This window comes from Scyliorhinus canicula, chromosome 22, assembly GCF_902713615.1.
Source record: "Scyliorhinus canicula chromosome 22, sScyCan1.1, whole genome shotgun sequence".
Lineage (NCBI taxonomy): Eukaryota > Metazoa > Chordata > Chondrichthyes > Carcharhiniformes > Scyliorhinidae > Scyliorhinus > Scyliorhinus canicula.
Genome location: NC_052167.1, coordinates 6,965,852 through 6,985,866, shown reverse-complemented (window position 1 = coordinate 6,985,866; position 20,015 = coordinate 6,965,852). Strand labels below are relative to the sequence as shown.

At 47.0% G+C, this 20,015-nt stretch overlaps 1 protein-coding gene across 2 annotated transcripts in view; it reads right to left on the bottom strand.

The window, feature by feature from the left end:
- LOC119956203 (cGMP-dependent protein kinase 2) overlaps nucleotides 1-20,015 on the bottom strand; it is a 70,251-nt gene that overhangs the window by 46,513 nt on the left and 3,723 nt on the right. The window contains exons 2-7 of one of the 2 annotated variants that reach the window (XM_038783209.1): nucleotides 10,319-10,823; nucleotides 8,512-8,678; nucleotides 5,000-5,113; nucleotides 3,489-3,594; nucleotides 2,668-2,731; nucleotides 985-1,062 (exon numbers count right to left, since the gene is read on the bottom strand). In XM_038783209.1, the coding sequence (XP_038639137.1) occupies nucleotides 985-1,062; nucleotides 2,668-2,731; nucleotides 3,489-3,594; nucleotides 5,000-5,113; nucleotides 8,512-8,678; nucleotides 10,319-10,788 (999 nt within the window). In that variant the 5' untranslated portion in view covers nucleotides 10,789-10,823. The remainder of the gene's footprint in view (nucleotides 1-984; nucleotides 1,063-2,667; nucleotides 2,732-3,488; nucleotides 3,595-4,999; nucleotides 5,114-8,511; nucleotides 8,679-10,318; nucleotides 10,824-20,015) is intronic. The other variant, XM_038783210.1, reaches the window with a different exon arrangement.

The window sequence follows — 20,015 nt, the reverse complement described above, 5'->3', positions numbered from 1 at the left end:
TGCCCAAACTCATGACCTCCCTAAGTTCTTTGCACCTAATTCAATACTTTCAAAGTGTAGTCACCGTTTTTCTATTGGAAACACAGCAGCCAATTTACACACATCAAACTCCCAAATGCAGCCATGTGAGTCCGGCCAGATGATCTGTTTTTGTGATGTTGATTGAGAGATAAATATTGATCAGGACACCAGGGAGCCTTCCCCAGGGTGCAGGGACCTCCCTTGTTTCTGCACCAAAGTCTGAGCCTAGATTATGAACTCAAGCCTCAAATAGGTTTTGAACCCATGACATTCTAACTCGGAGACAGAAGTGTTATCAACTGAGCCACACTGACACGAAGAAGAAATCATTCATTGACCACCCACATCGCAAAGTGTAGAGAGAACGTCAATCCAAGAAACATCTTCACAAATCTGTCCAAAAACCCATTGGAGGCTATTTTAAAACAGTCCAAACAATGAATGGAATAAAAACAGAAAATGCTGGAAAAACTCAGCAGGTCTGGCAGCATCTCTGGAGACAGAAACAGAGGTTTTTTAATAATATAAATTTAGAGTATCCAATTATTATTTTTTTCCAATTAAGGGGCAATTTTGGCATGGCCAATCCACCTAATCTGCACATCTTTGGGTTGTGGGGGTGAAACCCACGCAGACACGGGGAGGAAGTGCAAACTCCACACGGACAGTGACCTGGGGCCGGGATTCGAAGCCGGGTCCTCAGCGCCGCAGTCCCAGTGCTAACCACTGTGCCATGTGCCGCCCTAAGAGAAACAGAGTTAACGGGCTGGATTCTTCCAACCCTGCCAGCCACAGGTGGGAAGCGGACCATGTAAAGGTCCATTGCCCTCGGACGGGTATATCCGGTCAGAGGGCGGGCATCGCTGGAGAATCCCGCCCAACATTCCGAATCCGTATCAATCTTCTTCACCCAAGAATGGAATTCTTTCTACATCGCAGAACTAGATTAAGAAATGTTGCTACCTCTCCTTTTGCAATAATGAAGAAGGTATTCCCTTGTTCTCCTTGCCGAATGATATAATCTCCTTTATCGTAATAATCCTAGGGAGAGATTACAAACTGAGATCAGCCATTGAAAATAAGCTTCAAAAACTAATAGTTAAATAATTAGAATAAATAAACCTTGGACTGATAAGCGGGAAGCTAATTTTAAATTACTGACAAATAATTAATTTGTACTATTGGCGTTCTCTTCAATTCCTTTGGCCAATCCCACATCATTTCAAATCCCGAAGGGAGGGTGAACATTTACTCCTCTTTGTTTCTTTCATTTTGAATATCCCAGCTACATATCGCCAGTTTGGCTCACTTTCTTAACATCATTATGGCATCCAGCTGAAAGCTAAAAGCATTACTTGAACCTCCTTATAAGTCAATCTGTAAACAATATGTTGTTGGCTTGATATTGAAAGCACTTTTACAGTGATGCCGCTGCTGGCAGTGTAAACCCGCATCGAGATTTGTGGTGCTTGATTGAGAGGCAGAAAAGGGAGGCATCTTTCCTCGTGAGCAGCAACTCAAGTGTGGTAAACCACTGTATTGTATTGTATTATTGTATTGTTACATGCCTGGGCTTGTCTCTGCTGCCTCCAAACCACTGTAGTATATATTATGTGTATTGTGGTAAACTGCCACTGTATTATAGGTAATGTGGTAAACTACTGCCTGCTGGCTCCGCCTCCCCTCGAGCTCGGTATGAAGGTGGCTGGTCTCCGCCGTTGCCTCAGTTCGGGATCCGAGGCCAGGAGGCTTTCCGTTTAGTTTATTAAAGCCTCAGTTACGTTCACCACTTGTCGCGTGTTCATTGATGGCATATCACCAAGCTCCCCATTTTAAAACCATCAATTGAAGTTGCGGAGGAAGCCGGAGGATTTCTGTTGAACTAACAGGGAGCACATGCTCTCTTGCGGGGAAAATTACTCCAATTACTCAAGTCCAGAGAATCTGCAGGTTTGCAGGTCCAAGATTTAGAGAACCCTTGTGTGCACAGTACTATCTTTAGATTGCACTGGGCGTTGCACAGCTTAAACCAAGTAGATTATCAGAGCAGGTTGCTACTGTTTGTCCAGCTAGGACCATCCTTACTATTGAGGAATTACTGTCTAGGCTTAGCTGGACCTGAGAGAGGGGAATGTCATGCCATTGTGACAGGTGAAGCTCTGATGCTTCCACACTGCAGTTAAACTGGCCAATAATTCCCCAGATTACCTGCTTCACGTGTTTGAAGGGTTAACTTGCTTCTAAAATCACAGTCCAACAAAAGTTAATTTTCCGTTCCCACACTCAGAAGATAACAGGTGAGGCATTAACCCAGTCAAAACCTGTCCACTTTGCACAGGTTAAAATAAAGCCTAACATATATGAGTTTGATAAAGACAGTTAGTGGATGGCCAACAGTAAACCTCTTTTCATTCCACTTTTCATTCGACATATATTTCTCTCTGCCAAAATATCCAATTTTCAATGTATATTAATAGAACTAATTCTTTGTCAGTTTAAAACTCAGATCTTGACACCATATTACCCTTTGACAGACCCAATGTTAAATAGGAGAGAAAAAGAATTAGTTCAGACAAGGTTCTGTCTGTAATTGAAAGAATTTCCAGAGGTTCTTTCATTGACACAATGATTTTACATAGTACTTACAACTTCCAGGCAGTCTACAATCTTTGATAATTTCTCTTCGGGCAAATCCTTCAGCAGGGAAACGCTGAGTAAAAAACATACACATTTATTTTTAACTGCGTTATCACTGTGAAGCTTACTCCATGCCCGCACTGACCAACATTCTGACAACGAGCCCTGGATTCCTCCACCTCTGTGCATGAACACAACACATGAAATGCAACATTTGCTGGTCAGAGACCTTGGTCGTTTTGTCCATGAATGAGATCAGAAAGGGGTGGAAAGTAAGAAAGAACACAGATATCTTTAATTAGACAAAGTGAAAGTTGAGAGTGAGTTGCAAAGGAGTCAGTATTCTCTTTGTAGATACCCTCAGCTTTCTGTCTCAAGTTAACATTTATTTTTCTTTTTTAAAATAAATTTAGAGTACCCAATTTTTTTTTTCCCAATTAAGGGGCAATTTATCGTGGCCAATCCACCTACCCTGCACATCTTTGGGTTGTGGGAGTGAAACCCACGCAGACACGGGGAGAATGTGCAAACTCCACCGGGTCCTCGGTGCCGTGAGGCAGTAGTGATGTCTTCCATTTTCAACACTGACTATTCCAAACACTTGTTTCAGAAGAGAAGTTTCATTGCCGATTTCAAATATGCGAGAAGAAAGATGACAGCTGAATCTGATACATATTGAATGTGTTTCTCAGGTGTACAATGTACATCAGTTCAGCAGTGAGATGGTCAGTACCCAATCTGGGCAGGCATTGGTTCCACAGAATCCGACTCCGATATCGTGGGCAACCAGTGATGCCCCAGAGGGCTGGCGAAGCTCAGTGAGTTCTCACCTGGTGAGGAAGTTAAAATATTTCTTGTTTCTCGCCTGTGCTGTCTCCATCATTATGCTCTGGAAAACCTGACGATCCAGAACCCAAATCCAAGACTCCGTCACAGCTGAAAAACACACAGCACTGAAACAGTTAACACCGAGACTCAAATTGAAAGGACGAGGGTTTCATTTTTGTACTCATAGTAACTCAGGAGGATTTGAGTGCGGGCATAGTGAGAACTTGCTTCATGAAGCTCGGTTAGATTGCATGGAGTATTGTGGGCAGTTTGGACCCCTTACCTCAGAAAGGATGTTATTGCCGTAGATATGGGAATGCCACTTAGGATCAAAATGAGGCAAAATTGTTTTACACAGAGGGCTGTGAATCTGTGGAATTTTCTACCCCAGCGGGCCATGGAAGCTCAGTCATTGAGTATGTTTAAGGTAGATATCAGCAGAGGGTTATGAGGATAACGTGTGTCAAAGGCATTGAAGTGTCCGATCCGCCGTAATAGTGTTGAATGACAGAGCAGGCTTGACGGGCTGAATGGCCTACTCCTGTCCCTATGTTCCTAAGACCACGTCCTTCAATGATAAAACTGTGACAGGGATTCAAACATCTCACTATTTACCTCGCAACACTATCCTAGGACAATCTCTTCCACCTGTTCATTGGCATAAAGACACATCAAGAGCTGTTCGACCACTTAGTTCTTCACAGTGAGATTGAATGTTCCTCTGCTCCTCGGCCGTGCAGGATTCGGTTCCAGGGCCGGGGGCGTTGTCTCAATGAAGGTACAAAGACGAGGGACACAATTTGTGACGTTGGTTGGGTGAATTCAGCTGCCAAAACAGCTGGGAAAGCATGGGGTCTGACAAATAGGGATCATATGTTACTAATGAAGAATTAATGTTGTCTATGTGTAGTAATATTTCAATTAATATAAGGTGTCTTTAGGAATCACTGGCTAGCACTAATCCCCAACAAATCCATGTGCCTTGTTTTAGGAGACCATTTGGGATTCTAACACTGTCACTGTCTATAATATATTAACAACCCCCAGTTTGATATATGTCCCTTTAAGGGGCGTGTCCTTGCGATCCTCGTGACCGGCCGGGGCCAATCGCGCGGGAGAGCGCAAACCCCAACCAATGGAGAGAAAGCATGGGGCCCTGGGAACAGGAACCAACATACTTCACAAAAAGGTGACATGTCGTTTCAGGTGAGTGATCTGGTTCTGAATTTTGCCTCTGTCGCTCTCTGGGTACCAGGCTGAATCATGTCCAAATCTGGACCCATCTCATATGTGATAAGTGTAGATGGCAGGACAATGCGGAAACTGGTCAGCCAGGGGGAAGGTGGGAGATAACAACCCTCACTCCAGAGAAGACATGTCCAACAGGTGTCACTGGGGCCTCTGTGACTGTCAGAATAGTCTCCCCAATATACCGTCCATGATTCCAGGCCAGTAATGGTAGAGAGACTGATGTCGCAACAGAAAGACAGACATTTAGTGTGTTTGTGATTACCTTTGACTGTAGCTGTCCTTTTGCAGTTGTACAGTATCGCAAGTTCCCCGAATGCAGTCCCAGGATGCATCTGTCCCAGTAGTTTGCCATTCTGCATAACTTCCAAAATCCCATCTTTAAAATGAGAGTGAAAATGGATTCACAGCAACAGTCACTGTTACTCAGCATTGTTACAACAAGACTGGATGTGGAAACCCCATGATTGGAGAGTAGTTTGTTTTTGGTCTCATTTTTGAGTCTATGTTAAGACCAGTAGGGTAACATTGTTATCCCATAGCACAGAAACATCAGGGCCACAATGGCGTTTATGCTCCACATGACTCTTCCCCGATCCCTCTTCACTTCAAACCATCACCACTCCCTCCTATTTCTCCCTCATGCCTCTTCCCTTTAAGTGTATCGAGGACATTCACCTGTGGTAATAAGCCTGATGTTCTCTGTTCAGTCCCTCGTGGCCAAAAGTCATATTGCTGACAAAGAACATCAAGCTATGTATTTCAAACAAAGCTAGTTTACTTACACTACATTAAATGATTTGTACACCTTACTAAGTAAAACTAAGAAAAGAACAGTATTGAGTCTGTGCTACAGAAATCTAAAAGAACTAACTATGCTGTCTAATTTCTCTCCAATACAATGAACAACCTAACTTTTTAAAAATAAATTTAGAGTACCCAATTATTTTTTCCAATTAAGGGGCAATTTAGCATGGCCAATCCACCTACCCTGCACATCTTTTGGGTTGTGGGAGTGAACAACACGGGGCACGGGGAGAATGTGCAAACGCCTCATGGACAGTGACCCCGAGCCGGGATTCGAACCCGGGCCCTCAGCGCCATAGGCAGCAATGCTAACCACTGTGCCACCGAGCTGCCCTATGAACAACCTAACTTAACCTGCCGCTAACATCTTCACCCAGAATCCCAGGAGTCACGGTATATTTATATGACTACTCTGTGATGTCATCTAGTGTTGAGATACATGAACATCATCCTGTTAACCCTTTACACTCCCTACATTGTGCATGTCATTACAATAAGTTCCACATTCTCACCACTCTCTGGGTAAAGAAATGTCTCCTGAATTTTTGATTGGATTTATTAGTGACCGTGTTTTACTAATTGCTCCGTGATTCAGGTTTCACCCACAAGTACAAACATCTTCTGTACCTCTGCCCATCAAACCATTTCACAATCCTGAAGACCTCTGTTAGTTCACCCCTCAGACTTCTCTTTTCTGGAGCAAGGCTCTCAAATATTTATTTTCACCATCAGGTGGAGTCCTGCTTTAATATACTGAAAAACAATTGGTGTTTAAACACTTTGGAAATTAAAGGGACCATCTGTCCAACACCCCACCAAGTCCTCCCAGATGTACACAATGTGTACTCAATGAGTTAAGGATCCATCAGTCCAGAATACCGTCTGAAGGCCATTCTGATGCAACATGAAGAAGCAATGGTTCACACAAAAGGCGGTGCTAACCTGAAATTTATAATCTAATTGAATAGTGAGGTTGGTCTGAGAGTTGAATGGCCTCCTCCTGTTCATGATAATCCTATCTTATCCTTTAATCCTTTAAATATTTTCACATATGCAGGGGCAGCACGGTAGCATTGTGGCCAGCACAATGGCTTCACAGCTCCAGGGTCCCAGGTTCGATTCCGTCTTGGGCCACTGTCTGTGCGGAGTCTGCACATCCTCTCCGTGTGTGCGTGGGTTTCCTCCAGGTGCTCCGGTTTCCTCCCACAGTCCAAGGATGTGCAGGTTAGGTGGATTGGCCATGATAAATTGCCCTTAGTGTCCAAAATTGCCCTTAGTGTTGAGTGGGGTTACTGGGTTATGGTAAAACAAACTTCAGTTTTAACACAGTATTAGTCACATTAATATCAAAGAAATAGCTTTACAATGAGAATCACTACAGTGCAGAGTCTGCACTGCCCTCTCAAAGCGCACCCTACTTAGGCTCACATCCCCACCCTAACCTCATAACCCAAGAGCCCCACATAACCTTTTGAACACCGATGGGTAATTTTTTGTGGCCAATCCACTTAACCTGCACATCTTTGGGCTGTGGAAAGGAAACTGGAACACCTGGAGAAAATCCATGCAAACACGGGGAGAAGTCCACACAGACAGTGACCCAAGGCAGGAATTGAACCTAGATCCCTGGCGCGGTGAGGTAGCAGTGCTAACCACTGTGCCATATTGCCACCCTGATTAATTAACAGTTAAGCAATTCTTAAATAAAAGGAAACATTTTAACTTACTGTCTGCACCTGCCATTAATTCCAATTAAGCAACCTAATACAGTTCAAATGCCACTTACAAATAGATTTAACAAAACAGGTTACTTGCTTATGTGTCCAGAGACCTTTGGAGAGAGATCCTTTGAAGGACAAATCCAGTACACATGCTCAAAATGTACATCATGGCAAAATGGCCGGTCAGCTTAAAATCCGATAATAGACTGCAAAACTACAGACAGACCTGGCTCCTCCCATTAATTACACCATTTGTTTTGCACTAGGTTCCATGACCTGCTTAGCTAGGACTAAACACCACTCCCCCCATAAATTATCTACACTCCAGGGAATCTCCAGCAATCACAATACTATTCCATTAGCCCTTTATCTGTAATTAAGTAAGTGGTTGGAATGAATGATTACCTTACCTTTTACAACTCTTTAATTATAGCTTTGGTGGACAAGCTGCCCGTATGCATTTTAAACCAGCCTAATAATAATATTGCTGTCACAGAATATAAAATAGCATTGTGGTTAGCACAATTGCTTCACAGCTCCAGGGTCCCAGGTTTGATTCCCGGCTTGGGTCACTGTCTGTGCAGAGTCTGCACGTTCTCCCCGTGTGTGCATGGGTTTTCTCCGGGTGCTCCGGTTTCCTCCCACAGTCCAAAGATGTGCAGGTTAGATGGATTGGCCATGCTAAATTTTCCTTAGTGTTCAAAATTGCCCTTAGTGTTGGGTGGGGTTACTGGGTAATGGGGATGGGGTGGAGGTGTGGGCTTGGGTAGGGTGCTCTTTCGAAGAGCCAGTGCAGACTCGATGGGCCGAATGGCCTCCTTCTGCACTGTATATTCTATGCAAGAGGTCTTACAACATCAGGTTAAAGTCCAACAGGTTTGTTTCAAACACTAGCTTTCGGAGCACTGCTCCTTCCTCAGGTGAATGTGAAGGAGCAGTGCTCCGAAAGCTAGTGCTTGAAACAAACATGTTGGACTTTAACCTGGTGTTGTAAGACTTCTTACTGTGCTCACCCCAGTCCAACACTGGCATCTCCACATCATGTAAATTCTATGATAACAATTGCTACATTCATCACAAATCCCTCACTGTCCTTAGTCAGTGTACTGAACTGTGAGCCATTGCTTATGAAGAAACATAAAAGGTGCTTTTCCTAGTTTCCATCGCCCTGAAATGTTTTTGCCGTCAATCTTGTGTATACAGCCTCTTGTGACTGGCAGTGCCCAGTTACCAACACATTCCAACGTACCTGCCAGAACATAGAGATGGTTTCCGAGTTCTCCCTCCTGAATGACGAGGTCTGTTTTCTGGTAGCTCCTCTCGTACATGCACTCGACGATCTCACGCACATGCTGAGATTCCAGCTTCTTCAGGAATTCATTGTGCATTATCGCATCTGTGATCAATTTCTTTAAGCTGCCAAATATATCAGTTTTCTGATTATCATAAAAGACAATTATCACAACCCCCGGACATTTGAAAATGTTTTACAACCGATCAAGTACTTTTTGAAGTGTATTGATGTGTTATAGTGTTGGAAAAGTGGAGGCCAAGTTGTGCATCGTGGGATTCTGCAAACAGCAATGTGTTAATAACCAGATAGTCTGTATTTTTGTGGTGTTGATTGACTGATAAATAACAGAGGAACAGGGAGAACTCCCTGGTTCTTTTTTGAAATAGTCTCACAGGATCTTTTACATCCACCTGAGGTAGATTGGGCCTCAGTTTAACAAGTCATCACAAGGCAGAACCTCTGACAGTGCAGCACTCCCTCAGTGCTACTCTGGAATGTCAAACTAGATTTCTGTGCTCAAGCTTTGGAGTGGGCCTTGAACGCAGAACATTGTAACTCAGAAGTGAGAATGCTGACAACTGAGCCATCAATATCTGATCCTTAATCATCTCCACAAAGATCATAGAACATACAGTGCAGAAAGAGGCCATTCGGCCCATCGAGTCTGCACCAACCCACTCAAGCCCTCACCTCCACCCTATCCCCATAACCCAATAACCCCTTCTAACCTTTTATGGACACTAACGGCAATTTTAACGTGGCCAATCCACCTAACCTGCACGTCTTTGGACTGTGGGAGGAAACCGGAGCACCCAGAGGAAACCCACGCAGACACGGGGAGAACGTGCAGACTCTGTACAGACAGTGTCCCAGCGGGGAATCAAACCTGGGAGCCTGGCGCTGTAAAGCCACAGTGCTAGCCACTTGTGCTACCGTGCTGCCCATCTTAATCCATTGCCACAACTTTTAAGATATATTATTTTACTGGGTTAATCTTTAACCTCCAACACTTCTCTTTGCTTGGCAGGGACCGGGGAATTAATTTGACTTGACCTTCTTCCATTCTTCCAGATAATATAGAGGGAGTTGAGGATTTGTTCCCAGATCTCCAGTTGATGGCAGGGAAATGGTGACACACTCTCGCCGCCCTTTCTCCACCCTCTGGTGGAGTGTTGGGCGTGTGGATTCCTTACCACCTCATACCAATGTCACAGAGGAAGTTAACCCACAGGATAGACCCATGGTGCCATGTGTTACATTCCGTGAATGAATGAACGCAACATTTATCATTCACAAACATGGTGGCTATTCGCTACGAAAAGCCCCGGGCTTGAGAAAGACTGTTTGGACATTCAAATTCTTTCCTTTTATTTTCTAACCTGATTCACAACCGCAGGATATCCCATATCACTTTATAGCCAATGATATACTTCTTGAGGTGCAGTCACCGCCGTGATGTTGGAAATGCAGCACTGAACCTGTTGTCAGGATGCTGGGTGTGGGAATGAATGTTGGTCACAACACCAGGGAGAATTCCTCTCTGTAAGATTCTACTGAGCTGACAATTGATTGGTTTTAAACTGGGTTGAGGTTATCACCCTGTGTGGTCGGACAGTAAAGGGTGGCTTTAGAAGTGAATGGAGCAGGATTTTAAATGATGGGGCGAGGGGAGCAGGGTGTTTGGGGGTTATGTATCCACCACACAGCTATGGGAAACTAGAGTGTGTGTGTTCCCCAGGACGGGCATATTCTGCTTCCTCACCTGGAGTCCTTCCTCAACCGAACCTGCTTAATGGGGATCTTCTGAACATTGTGACAGTAATAATTCCAGGAGGTCGGTTCTGCGGACACTCCCTCTTTGGCCTTCAGACGTTGGTGAATCTCTGTCGCCACCTGGGCAAACCGTTTTGGCCCCTCATTTATGACACTGACCAGTTTCTTGTGTCGTTTGATAGTGTTGGACACAGGCGCCGTGTTGTATCCAATAGCATCCTGAAGTTTGTCTATTTGGGAAAGTTTTCCTTTCAGTTCCTTCTCCAGGAACTTTATTTTCTCTGAATTTTGCTTCAGTTGAACATCTTTCTTCTTCAGTTCTTCCTCGAGCCTGAGAATCTTCCTCTTGAGCTTCTCCAAGATCTCCAACGAGGGTCCATTCAGACTGGGGGTAGAGTCAGTTTCCTTAGGTCTCGCCACTCTTATAGACCCGTTTCCCATTGTGAAAATATAAATCATCCCAAGCACCTCTCCACACTGTCCTGGGCAGACTGCTGTAGAAATAAAAACATTCATGTAGGAATATCATTGAGAATACAGGTTGCCGAGTGGCTGTGATCTGAAGCTCTTTAATGACTATTTCCTATTCCATAAACAATCATCTCCGCTTTGCATGAATTATGTCTGAAAATAACAGTGATATTTTAAATCACCTGCAACATTTTTGCTTAAACCTTTGCCCAATATCCCCAAGGGTGCTAGGATGTCTGTTCCACTCCATTATTCACACAAAGCTGAGCTAATGATATGTTATAATGCAGGAAACCTGGCAGCCAATTTCCACACAGCAGTTCCCACAGTCAGCAACGTGATAATGACACGGTAATCTGATTTTTGCGATTTGATTGAGAGATAAATATTGGTAGTGTCGGCTTCGATTACTATGCTCAATTCTCAGGTGCAGGACTTGAACCCAGAATCTCCCGTCTCAGAGTCAGAGCCATGGCTGACACCATTAGTCCCTGGTTTATGGACTAGAAACAGTCAGTAATTATATTTGCACAAATAAAAACGATTGAATCATATAACCCTCCTCAAAGTGATTAATCTGTACAATGATTACCACAAATTACTTTTCTCGATAACTGGTCCAGATTTAATGTCACAAATACGACAGATGGCGGAATCTTAAATCATCTGTTTGCTGAAATGTTTCCGGTCTAAATAACCTCCTCACATTGTTAGATTTTTACAGTTTTATTATTTTATTACCAGAGGAATAAGCAGGAAGCAGGAGGGCATCCAACAACCACACCCTAAACAAATCAATGATGTTCAGCTTGCACCAAGCCAAATATTCAGAGCTGGAATTATATCTCAATAAGAAAATATGCAATAAAACTCTCGCGCATTGTTAAATAAGACAAATTCTATGTAATTATTCACGTGTTGAGTTTATTTTGCTGTGTTTGATCTACCTTCCATTCTCAGTATAGTTTGTCTGAATGTAAATCAGCAGATGAGCTCAAACTAGTGAAGTAATATTTATACCATTCCTGCAACCCGTGAACTCTTGGAATAAGGGGCTGTGAATCAAGTATTTGTGTATGAAAAATATCTTTATTTATTTATTTATTTATTTTTAAATTTAGAGTACCCAATTATTTTTTCCAATTAAGGGGCAATTTAGCGTGGCCAATCCACCTAACCTGCACATCTTTGGGTTGTGGGGGTGAAACCCACGCAAACACGGGGAGAACGTGCAAACTCCACACAGACAGTGACCCAGAGCCGGGATTCGAACCCAGGTCCTCAGCGCCGTAGGCAGCAATGCTAACCACTGTGCCACCGTGCTGCCCATATGAAAAATATCTTGAGAAAAAAGGGAAAACGAAAGATGACTGGGAGCCGGGAGCTGAGAACAAAGAAGTTGGGTCTGGATTTGACTTTATGATGAACTTTCATAGAACTGCAGAATCCCGACAGTGCAGAAATGAAATGAAAATCACTTATTGTCACATTAGGCTTCAAATGAAGTTACTGTGAAAAGCCCCTAGTCGCCACATTCTGGCGCCTGTTCGGGGAGGCTGGTACGGGAATTGAACCGTGCTGCTGGCCTGCCTTGGTCTGCTTTAAAAGCCAGCTCTTTAGCCCTGTGCTAAACCAGTCCCTCGAGTCTGCACCGACCCTTTGAAAACCCATGCCCAATCCCCCCACCCTGTCCCTGTAACCTCACCTAACATTTGGACACTTAGGGGCAATTTAGCATGGCCAATCTACCTAACCTAATGGAATTGACCCTGGGTCCCTGTCACTGTGAGGCAGCTGCGCATACCAATGTTGATGACACTGAAAAATGTCCTGGCACAATTTCACAGAATGAATCTGGTAGCTCATTCACAAACAATCCCTCCTCACGAGTGAGCCAATGGTAGAAGGTGTTGATCAACTGTTTGATCAAAAGGCCATTTAAACCAAACCTGATTCCTTCTGCACCACAGCCCCAGGTAACTCATTCAAACCCCGTTTAGTTCCACAGAGTTAAAACTTGCTCCAAATGTCCACAATTACTTTGCAGCCGTGGTCATTGGGTAGCGGTGAGGGATGAATTTTATTAGCTTCCCTCCAATCTACAGGATTTATCCCAACACAAAGCACGCTTAGGAAGCGGTTTCTTTGGATCGCTAATCCTGTGGATTTTACCTACAAGACTGAACTATCAGGGGAGATAAGGCAAATCACAGTGCGAAAATCTTTGGGATGTGGGCACTGGGGTACATGGTCAATGGGGAAATGCAATAGATAAATCTATGAATGGTCTTAAATGTGAAGTACCAAGTTAGAGGCTTATGTTGAAGATGAGGGCCCAAGGTGGCTTAGATATGGGGATGGTTAAAAGACAAAAAGTAGAGAGATGGAGTGAATAGATTGAGTCAAGTTGGTAAGATGTAGTCAGTGGCATGTGTCAGGGACCTTGCGCTATCCATGATCATAAACATTTTGAATGTGGACATGGTACCAAATCAAGAGAGGGAGCAAACTTTGAGATAGAATAGCGGAGGGCCACAGGAGAAGCTTGATTTGTTAGGAGAGTGGGAGGCAGGGGGCGATAAGAAAACAGTTCCATGTAGATAAACGGGAAAAAGATCCAATAATGATATTACACCGAATTTGCATGATTTCCAAAGGAATAGCGGGATCTCGGGATAGTGATGTTTGTTAAAAGTCGGGTTGCAAGTAAATAAGACAAGGACCAGGAAAAATGGGATTGTGGGTTCGATGCGCATAAACAAGAAGGGAGATTCTTTCCCAGAGCAGAGGTACTGAATGCAGTCAGGTGTTTTCAGAATGAACCATGGGAAACATGTGACCCATATTGAAAGATTCAGAAAACAAAGGGCGGGATTGTGGTAGTCACCGCTGATGTATATATGATATATATAGGATGTTGTATAGGTGCTTTATGGTAAGGCCCCTGTACTACAGGTACGGGGGTAGACCCCTGCCTGCTGGCTCCGCCCAGTAGGCGGAGTATAAATATGTGTGCTCCCCGTACAGCAGCCATTTTGTCAGCTGCTGTAGGAGGCCACACATCTCTGTGTAATAAAGCCTCGATTACATCCCACTCTCGTCTTTGCGTAATTGATAGTGCATCAGGGATGCTCTGTTGGTTGACGCTGGAATCGGGAAATGCGATTGGGCGGAGAATTGGTTCCAACATGAAAATCGCGATGGGCGCCAGTTTTACCTGTTGAGGTAATTCTCCATTACATCGTTAGCAGCGGCATGGTGCTCAACTCCGCACATACAATAAACACCATTTGCGGATCATCGGTGGACCTGACCTGATACTCTCCAAGGCCTCCGCGATACTCTGCCTCCACTGGAGCATATTCCCTACGACGAGGCTCACTTGTGCCTGATGAGAGAACTGAGGAGTGACAGCACCTGGTCGGCCACTGATTGAGCTTGGCCACGCCCATCCCGGTGATGGGTCAGCTCAGGGTTTCCAGAGGGGCAGCCTGGGTGGGCTCCCAAATGACCCACGGTTCTGTGAACATTTACAGGACACAGTGAGCAGTCAGCACAGTGAGCAGCCAGGGGCCTGGAACTTGTACCAAATGTGTGTGTTTAAAACAAATCCTGGAGCAATGGTGGTCTGGGCCAGGTCACCCCGATCCTTAGGGGGACACCCCGAGTTCACGGAGCTGTCAGCAAGTCGCTACCCGCTACTCCCCTGGCCCTGACAAGTGCTACACTTTTTGAAAGATTCCTCACCTTCTCTCCCCCCCCCCCCAGCTGTCATGGTGCCCAGTCCCTGTTTGGAAATACCTGTAGTAAACGGCGCCCGTGAGACTTCTGCATGAGAGGGGCGGAGAATCGTGGAAGCCCGGAGCAGAGTGGGTCAAACCCGCTAACTACATGTAAACAAATGCAAATGTGGGTTTTCCATGCCCCCCGCCAGCGTGGGGCACAAACCTCGTTTTCGCCACCAGGGAGGGACTGGCGCCCGAATCGGCACCAGGCACAAACCTCAATCATTGCTGGGCACCCGATTCTCTGCCCGATTCTGATTCACGTTTCCGGTGTCGCGAGACGGAGAATCAGGACACATATTTCAGCGACACCCAGACAGTCTCTACGGACCCTTCCACCTTTCCCACTGACCCTTCCACCTTTCCCACTGACCCTTCCACCTTTCCCACTGACCCTTCCCCCTTTCCCACTGACCCTTCCCCCTTTCCCACTGACCCTTCCCCCTTTCCCACAGACCCTTCCCCCTTTCCCACGGACCCTTCCCCCTTTCCCACTGACCCTTCCCCCTTTCCCACTGACCCTTCCCCCTTTCCCACGGACCCTTCCACCTTTCCCACTGACCCTTCCCCCTTTCCCACTGACCCTTCCACCTTTCCCACTGACCCTTCCACCTTTCCCACTGACCCTTCCCCCTTTCCCATGGACCCTTCCACCTTTCCCACTGACCCTTCCCCCTTTCCCACTGACCCTTCCCCCTTTCCCACTGACCCTTCCTCCTTTCCCACTGACCCTTCCACCTTTCCCACTGACCCTTCCACCTTTCCCACTGACCCTTCCACCTTTCCCACTGACCCTTCCCCCTTTCCCACTGACCCTTCCCCCTTTCCCACTGACACTTCCACTTTTCCCATTAACTCTTCCCCCTTTCCCACTGACACTTCCCCCTTTCCCACAGACCCTTCCCCCTTTCCCACTGATACTTCCCCACTGACACTTCCACCTTTCCCACGGACCCTTCCCCCTTTCCCACTGACACTTCCCCCTTTCCCACAGACCCTTCCCCCTTTCCCACTGACCCTTCCCCCTTTCCTACTGACCCTTCCACCTTTCCCACTGACACTTCCCCCTTTCCCACTGACACTTCCACTTTTCCCACTGACCCTTCCCCCTTTCCCACTGACCCTTCCCCCTTTCCCACTGACCCTTCCACCTTTCCCACGGACCCTTCCCCCTTTCCCACTGACACTTCCCCCATTCCCATGGACCCTTCCCCCTTTCCCACTGACCCTTCCCCCTTTCCTACTGACCCTTCCCCCTTTCCCACTGACCCTTCCCCCTTTCCCACTGACCCTTCCCCCTTTCCCACTGACCCTTCCACCTTTCCCACTGACACTTCCACTTTTCCCATTAACTCTTCCCCCTTTCCTGGTTTAGCACAGTGGTCTAAACAGCTGGCTTGTAATGCGGAACAAGCCCAGCAATGCGGGTTCAATTCCCATTCCAGCCTCCCCCAAAAGACGCCGGACTGTGGGGACTTGGGGCTTTTCACAGTAACTTCATTGAAGCCTACTTGTGACAATAAGTGATTATTATTATTATTATATTTCCCACTAACCCCTTCCTCCTTTCCCACTAACCTTTCCCACTGACCCATCCTCCCACCAACCCCCAAACATCAGCCCGTATGTTTACATAAACAAATGACAAAAAGGAATCAGGGATTACCCATAGCCACCGATATTACACACCGCCCCCCTCCCCCCCAACTCTCCCACCCATCCTCCCCAACTAATGTTCGATGTTATCCATTCTTGAACGTGCATAATGAATAATGCCCATGACATGTAGAACCCCTCCGTCCTTCCCTTCAGTTCAAACTTAACCTTCTCAAGGGTCAAGAATTCCAGCAGGTCCCCCCGTCACGCCAGGGCACAGGGTGGAGAGGTTGATCTCCATCACAGCAGGATCCGCCTTCAGGCGATCAACGAGGCGAAGGCTATGATATCTGCCTCCGCACCCGTTTCCAACCCTGGCTGGTCCGACACCCCGAATATGGCCTCCCGGGGATCCGGGTCCAGTTCCACGTGCACCACCTTGGAAATTACCCTAAAAACCTCCTTCCAGCTTTGGTCAGGACCAAAACATATGAACATGATCCCCCCGCAACGCTCACACACATCTTCTACCCCTTCAAAGAATCGGCTCATCCTCGCCCTCGTGAGATGTGCTCTGTACACCACCTTCAGCTGTATCAGCCCCAACCTCGCACACGAGATGGAGGCATTCACTCTACGGAGCACCTCACACCAGACCCCCTCCTCTATAACTTCTCCCAACTCTTCCTCCCACTTTGCTTTGATCCCTTCCAGTGGTGCCTTATCATCTTCCAAAATAGCTCCGTACACCGCTGACACTGTCCCCTTCTCCAGTCCCCTTGTCATCAGCACCTCCTCCAGCAATGTGGAAGCCGGTTCCTCCGGGAAGCTCTGTATCTCCTTCCTGGCATAATCTCGAACCTGCATATACCTAAACACTTCTCCCTGCTCCAGCCCACACTTCGCTTCCAGCTCCCTCAATCCTGCAAATCGAACCCTAAGAAACAAACCTTTTAGCGTCTTAATCCCCTTCTCTTCCCATTTCTGAAAGTTTCCATCTGACCTCCCTGGCTCAAATCTGTGGTTCCCCCGAATCGGCATTTCCCTTGACCCTGCCCCCAACCCGAAGTGTTGGCAAAACTGCCTCCAGATTTTCAATGAAGCTATTATTACCGGACTCCCTGAGTATTTCCCCGGAGCTATCGGGAGCAGCGATGTTGTTGGTGCTTTCAGTCCAGACCCCCTGCACAAACTCTCCTCCATTCTGACCCACTGGGAATCAACCCCTCTGACCCAGCTCCACACCTTCTCCACATTCGTCGCCCAGTAATAATACATCATGTTCAGGAGACCCAAACCCCCTGCCTGCCTTCCCCTCTGTAGCAGCACCTTTCTCTCTCTGGCCACCTTCCTTCCCCATATGAACGAGGTAGTCCTTCCCTCAATCTCCCTGAAAAAAAGCCTTTGGCAGGAAAATCGGTAGGCATTGAAAAATAAACAGAAACCGCGGCAACACGTTCATTTTAACCGCCTGTACCCGACCCACCAGTGACAGAGGAAGACCATTCCACCTTGCTGGATCAACTTTCACTCTCCTCACCAAACTAGTGATGTTGTACCTGCGGAGTCTCCCCCACTCCCGGGTAACCTGCACCCCCAGAAACCTAAAGTGAGTTCCTGCCCTACGGAATGGCAGCCCCCGCATCCCTGCCCCCACCCCCAGCTGAGAGACCACAAAATACTCCCTCTTGTCCAGGTTCAGCTTGTATCCCGAGAATAACCCAAATACACGCAGTAACTCCAATATTCCCCCTATCGACCCACTCAGTTCCGACACATACAGCAGCAAGTCGTTGGCATACAAGGACACCCTATGCTTTATCCCCCGTACACTATTCCTTTCCATGCTCCCGAACTTCTTAATGCGATGTCCAATGGCTCAATCGCGAGTGCAAACAGCCGGGAGGACATAGGACATCCCTGCCTAGTCCCACGGTGGAGAGAGAAGTATCTCGAGCTGATGTTGTTTGTGCGGACACTCGCCTTCGGCTCCTTATATAATAGCTTTACCCAGTTCACAAATGTTGGTCCAATCCCAAACTGCTCCAGAACTCCCACCAAGTACCCCCCACTCTACCCGGTCAAACGCCTTCTCGGCGTCCAATGCCACAACCACCTCTGTTTCCTTCCCTTCCGCCAGTGCCATACAATGTTCAAAACCCTCCTAATGTTCAAAAAAAGCTGCCTCCCTCTCACGAACCCCGTCTGATCTTCACCTATCACCTTCGGGAGGCACTCCTCCAGTCTACCCGCCAGTACCTTCGCCAATACTTTTGCGTCCACATTCAGAAGCGATATGGGCGTATACGACCCACACTCCGTCGGATCCTTATCTATTTTTAGCAACAGGGAAATTGATGCCTGCCCCAAGGTTTGTGGTAACACCCTCTTCCCTATCACCTCTTCAAACATCCCCACCATCAGGGGTGCCAGCTTATCCTTGAATTTTTAATAATATTCCACCGGAAACCCATCTGGCCTTGCTACCTTCCCCGACTGCATCCTCCCAATTGCATCCTTTATCTCCTGCTCCACTATCGCTCCTTCTAATATAGCCCTGTCCCCCTCCCCTAACCTCGGGTACTCCAACCCATCTAGAAATTCCTCCATCTCACGGTCTCCCCCGGGTGGCTCTGACCTGTACGACCTCTCATAAAACCCCTCAAAAACCTTGTTAATCAGATCCGGAGCCACCACCAACTTCCCTGCCCTATCCCTCACCTGAAGAATTTCCCTTGCCGCTGCCTCCCTCCGGAGCTGACCTGCTAACATACCTTATCTCCATGTTCATAAACTGCACCCCTTGCTCGTCTCAGTTGGCGCACCGCCTTCCTGGTAGACAGTCGGTCGAAGCTCACTTGTAGTTCCTTCCTCCTTTCAAACTTCGCTGGGTCCCCATCCTCTGCATAACTCCTACCTACCTCAAACATCTCGTCTATTACCCTCTGCCGCTCCAACCTCTCCTCTTTGTCCATCCTGGCCTTAAACAAAATTACCTCACCCCTCATCACCGCCTTTATAGCCTCCCAGACCACTGCCTTCGACACCTCACCCGTACAGTTGAAACCAACATATTCCTTAATTACCTTTTTAATTTTTTCACAGAACACTTGGTTCCCCAAAAGCCCCACATCCAGCTTCCACCCCGGCCTCTGTGCTACCCCTTCTCCAGTACCATATCCACCCAATGCGGAGCGTGATCTGACATTGCAATTGCCGAGTATTCCGACCCCTTAACCCCAGCCAGCAAAGCCTACCCCACCACAAAGAAGTCGATCCGCGAGTATAGCTTATGGACTGCTGAGAAAAACGAGTCCTCCCGTTCCCTTGGGTGCATGAACCTCCAAGGTCCACCCCTCCCATTTCCACCATTAGCCCAGCCAATGCCTTCGCCCCCCCCGATGGGACCAGCGAGCGCGGCCGTGACCTGTCCAACCTTGGCTCCTGCTCCAAGTTCCAGTCCCCCCCCCCCCCCCCCCCCCCCCCCCCCCATCAGTTTGTGTGTGTCCAAGTCGGGAATGGCCCCAAACACCTTCTTCGCGAATCCCGCATCGTCCCAATTGGGACCGTATACATTTAACAGCGCCACTAACCTCCCCTCCAGCGCCCCTGTCACAATCACATATCCACCCCCCTGATCTGCCACCACCTTCTCCATCTGGAAGCAAACCCTTTTGCTGACCAGTACCGCTACCCCTCGAGCTCTTCCGACAAATCCAGAGGTGAAACACCTGACTAACCCAGCCCTTTTTAAGTCTCACCTGGTCCTTCACCCTCAAGTGAGTCTCCTGCAGCATTGCCACATCGGCTTTTAAACTTTTAAGATGCGCAAGC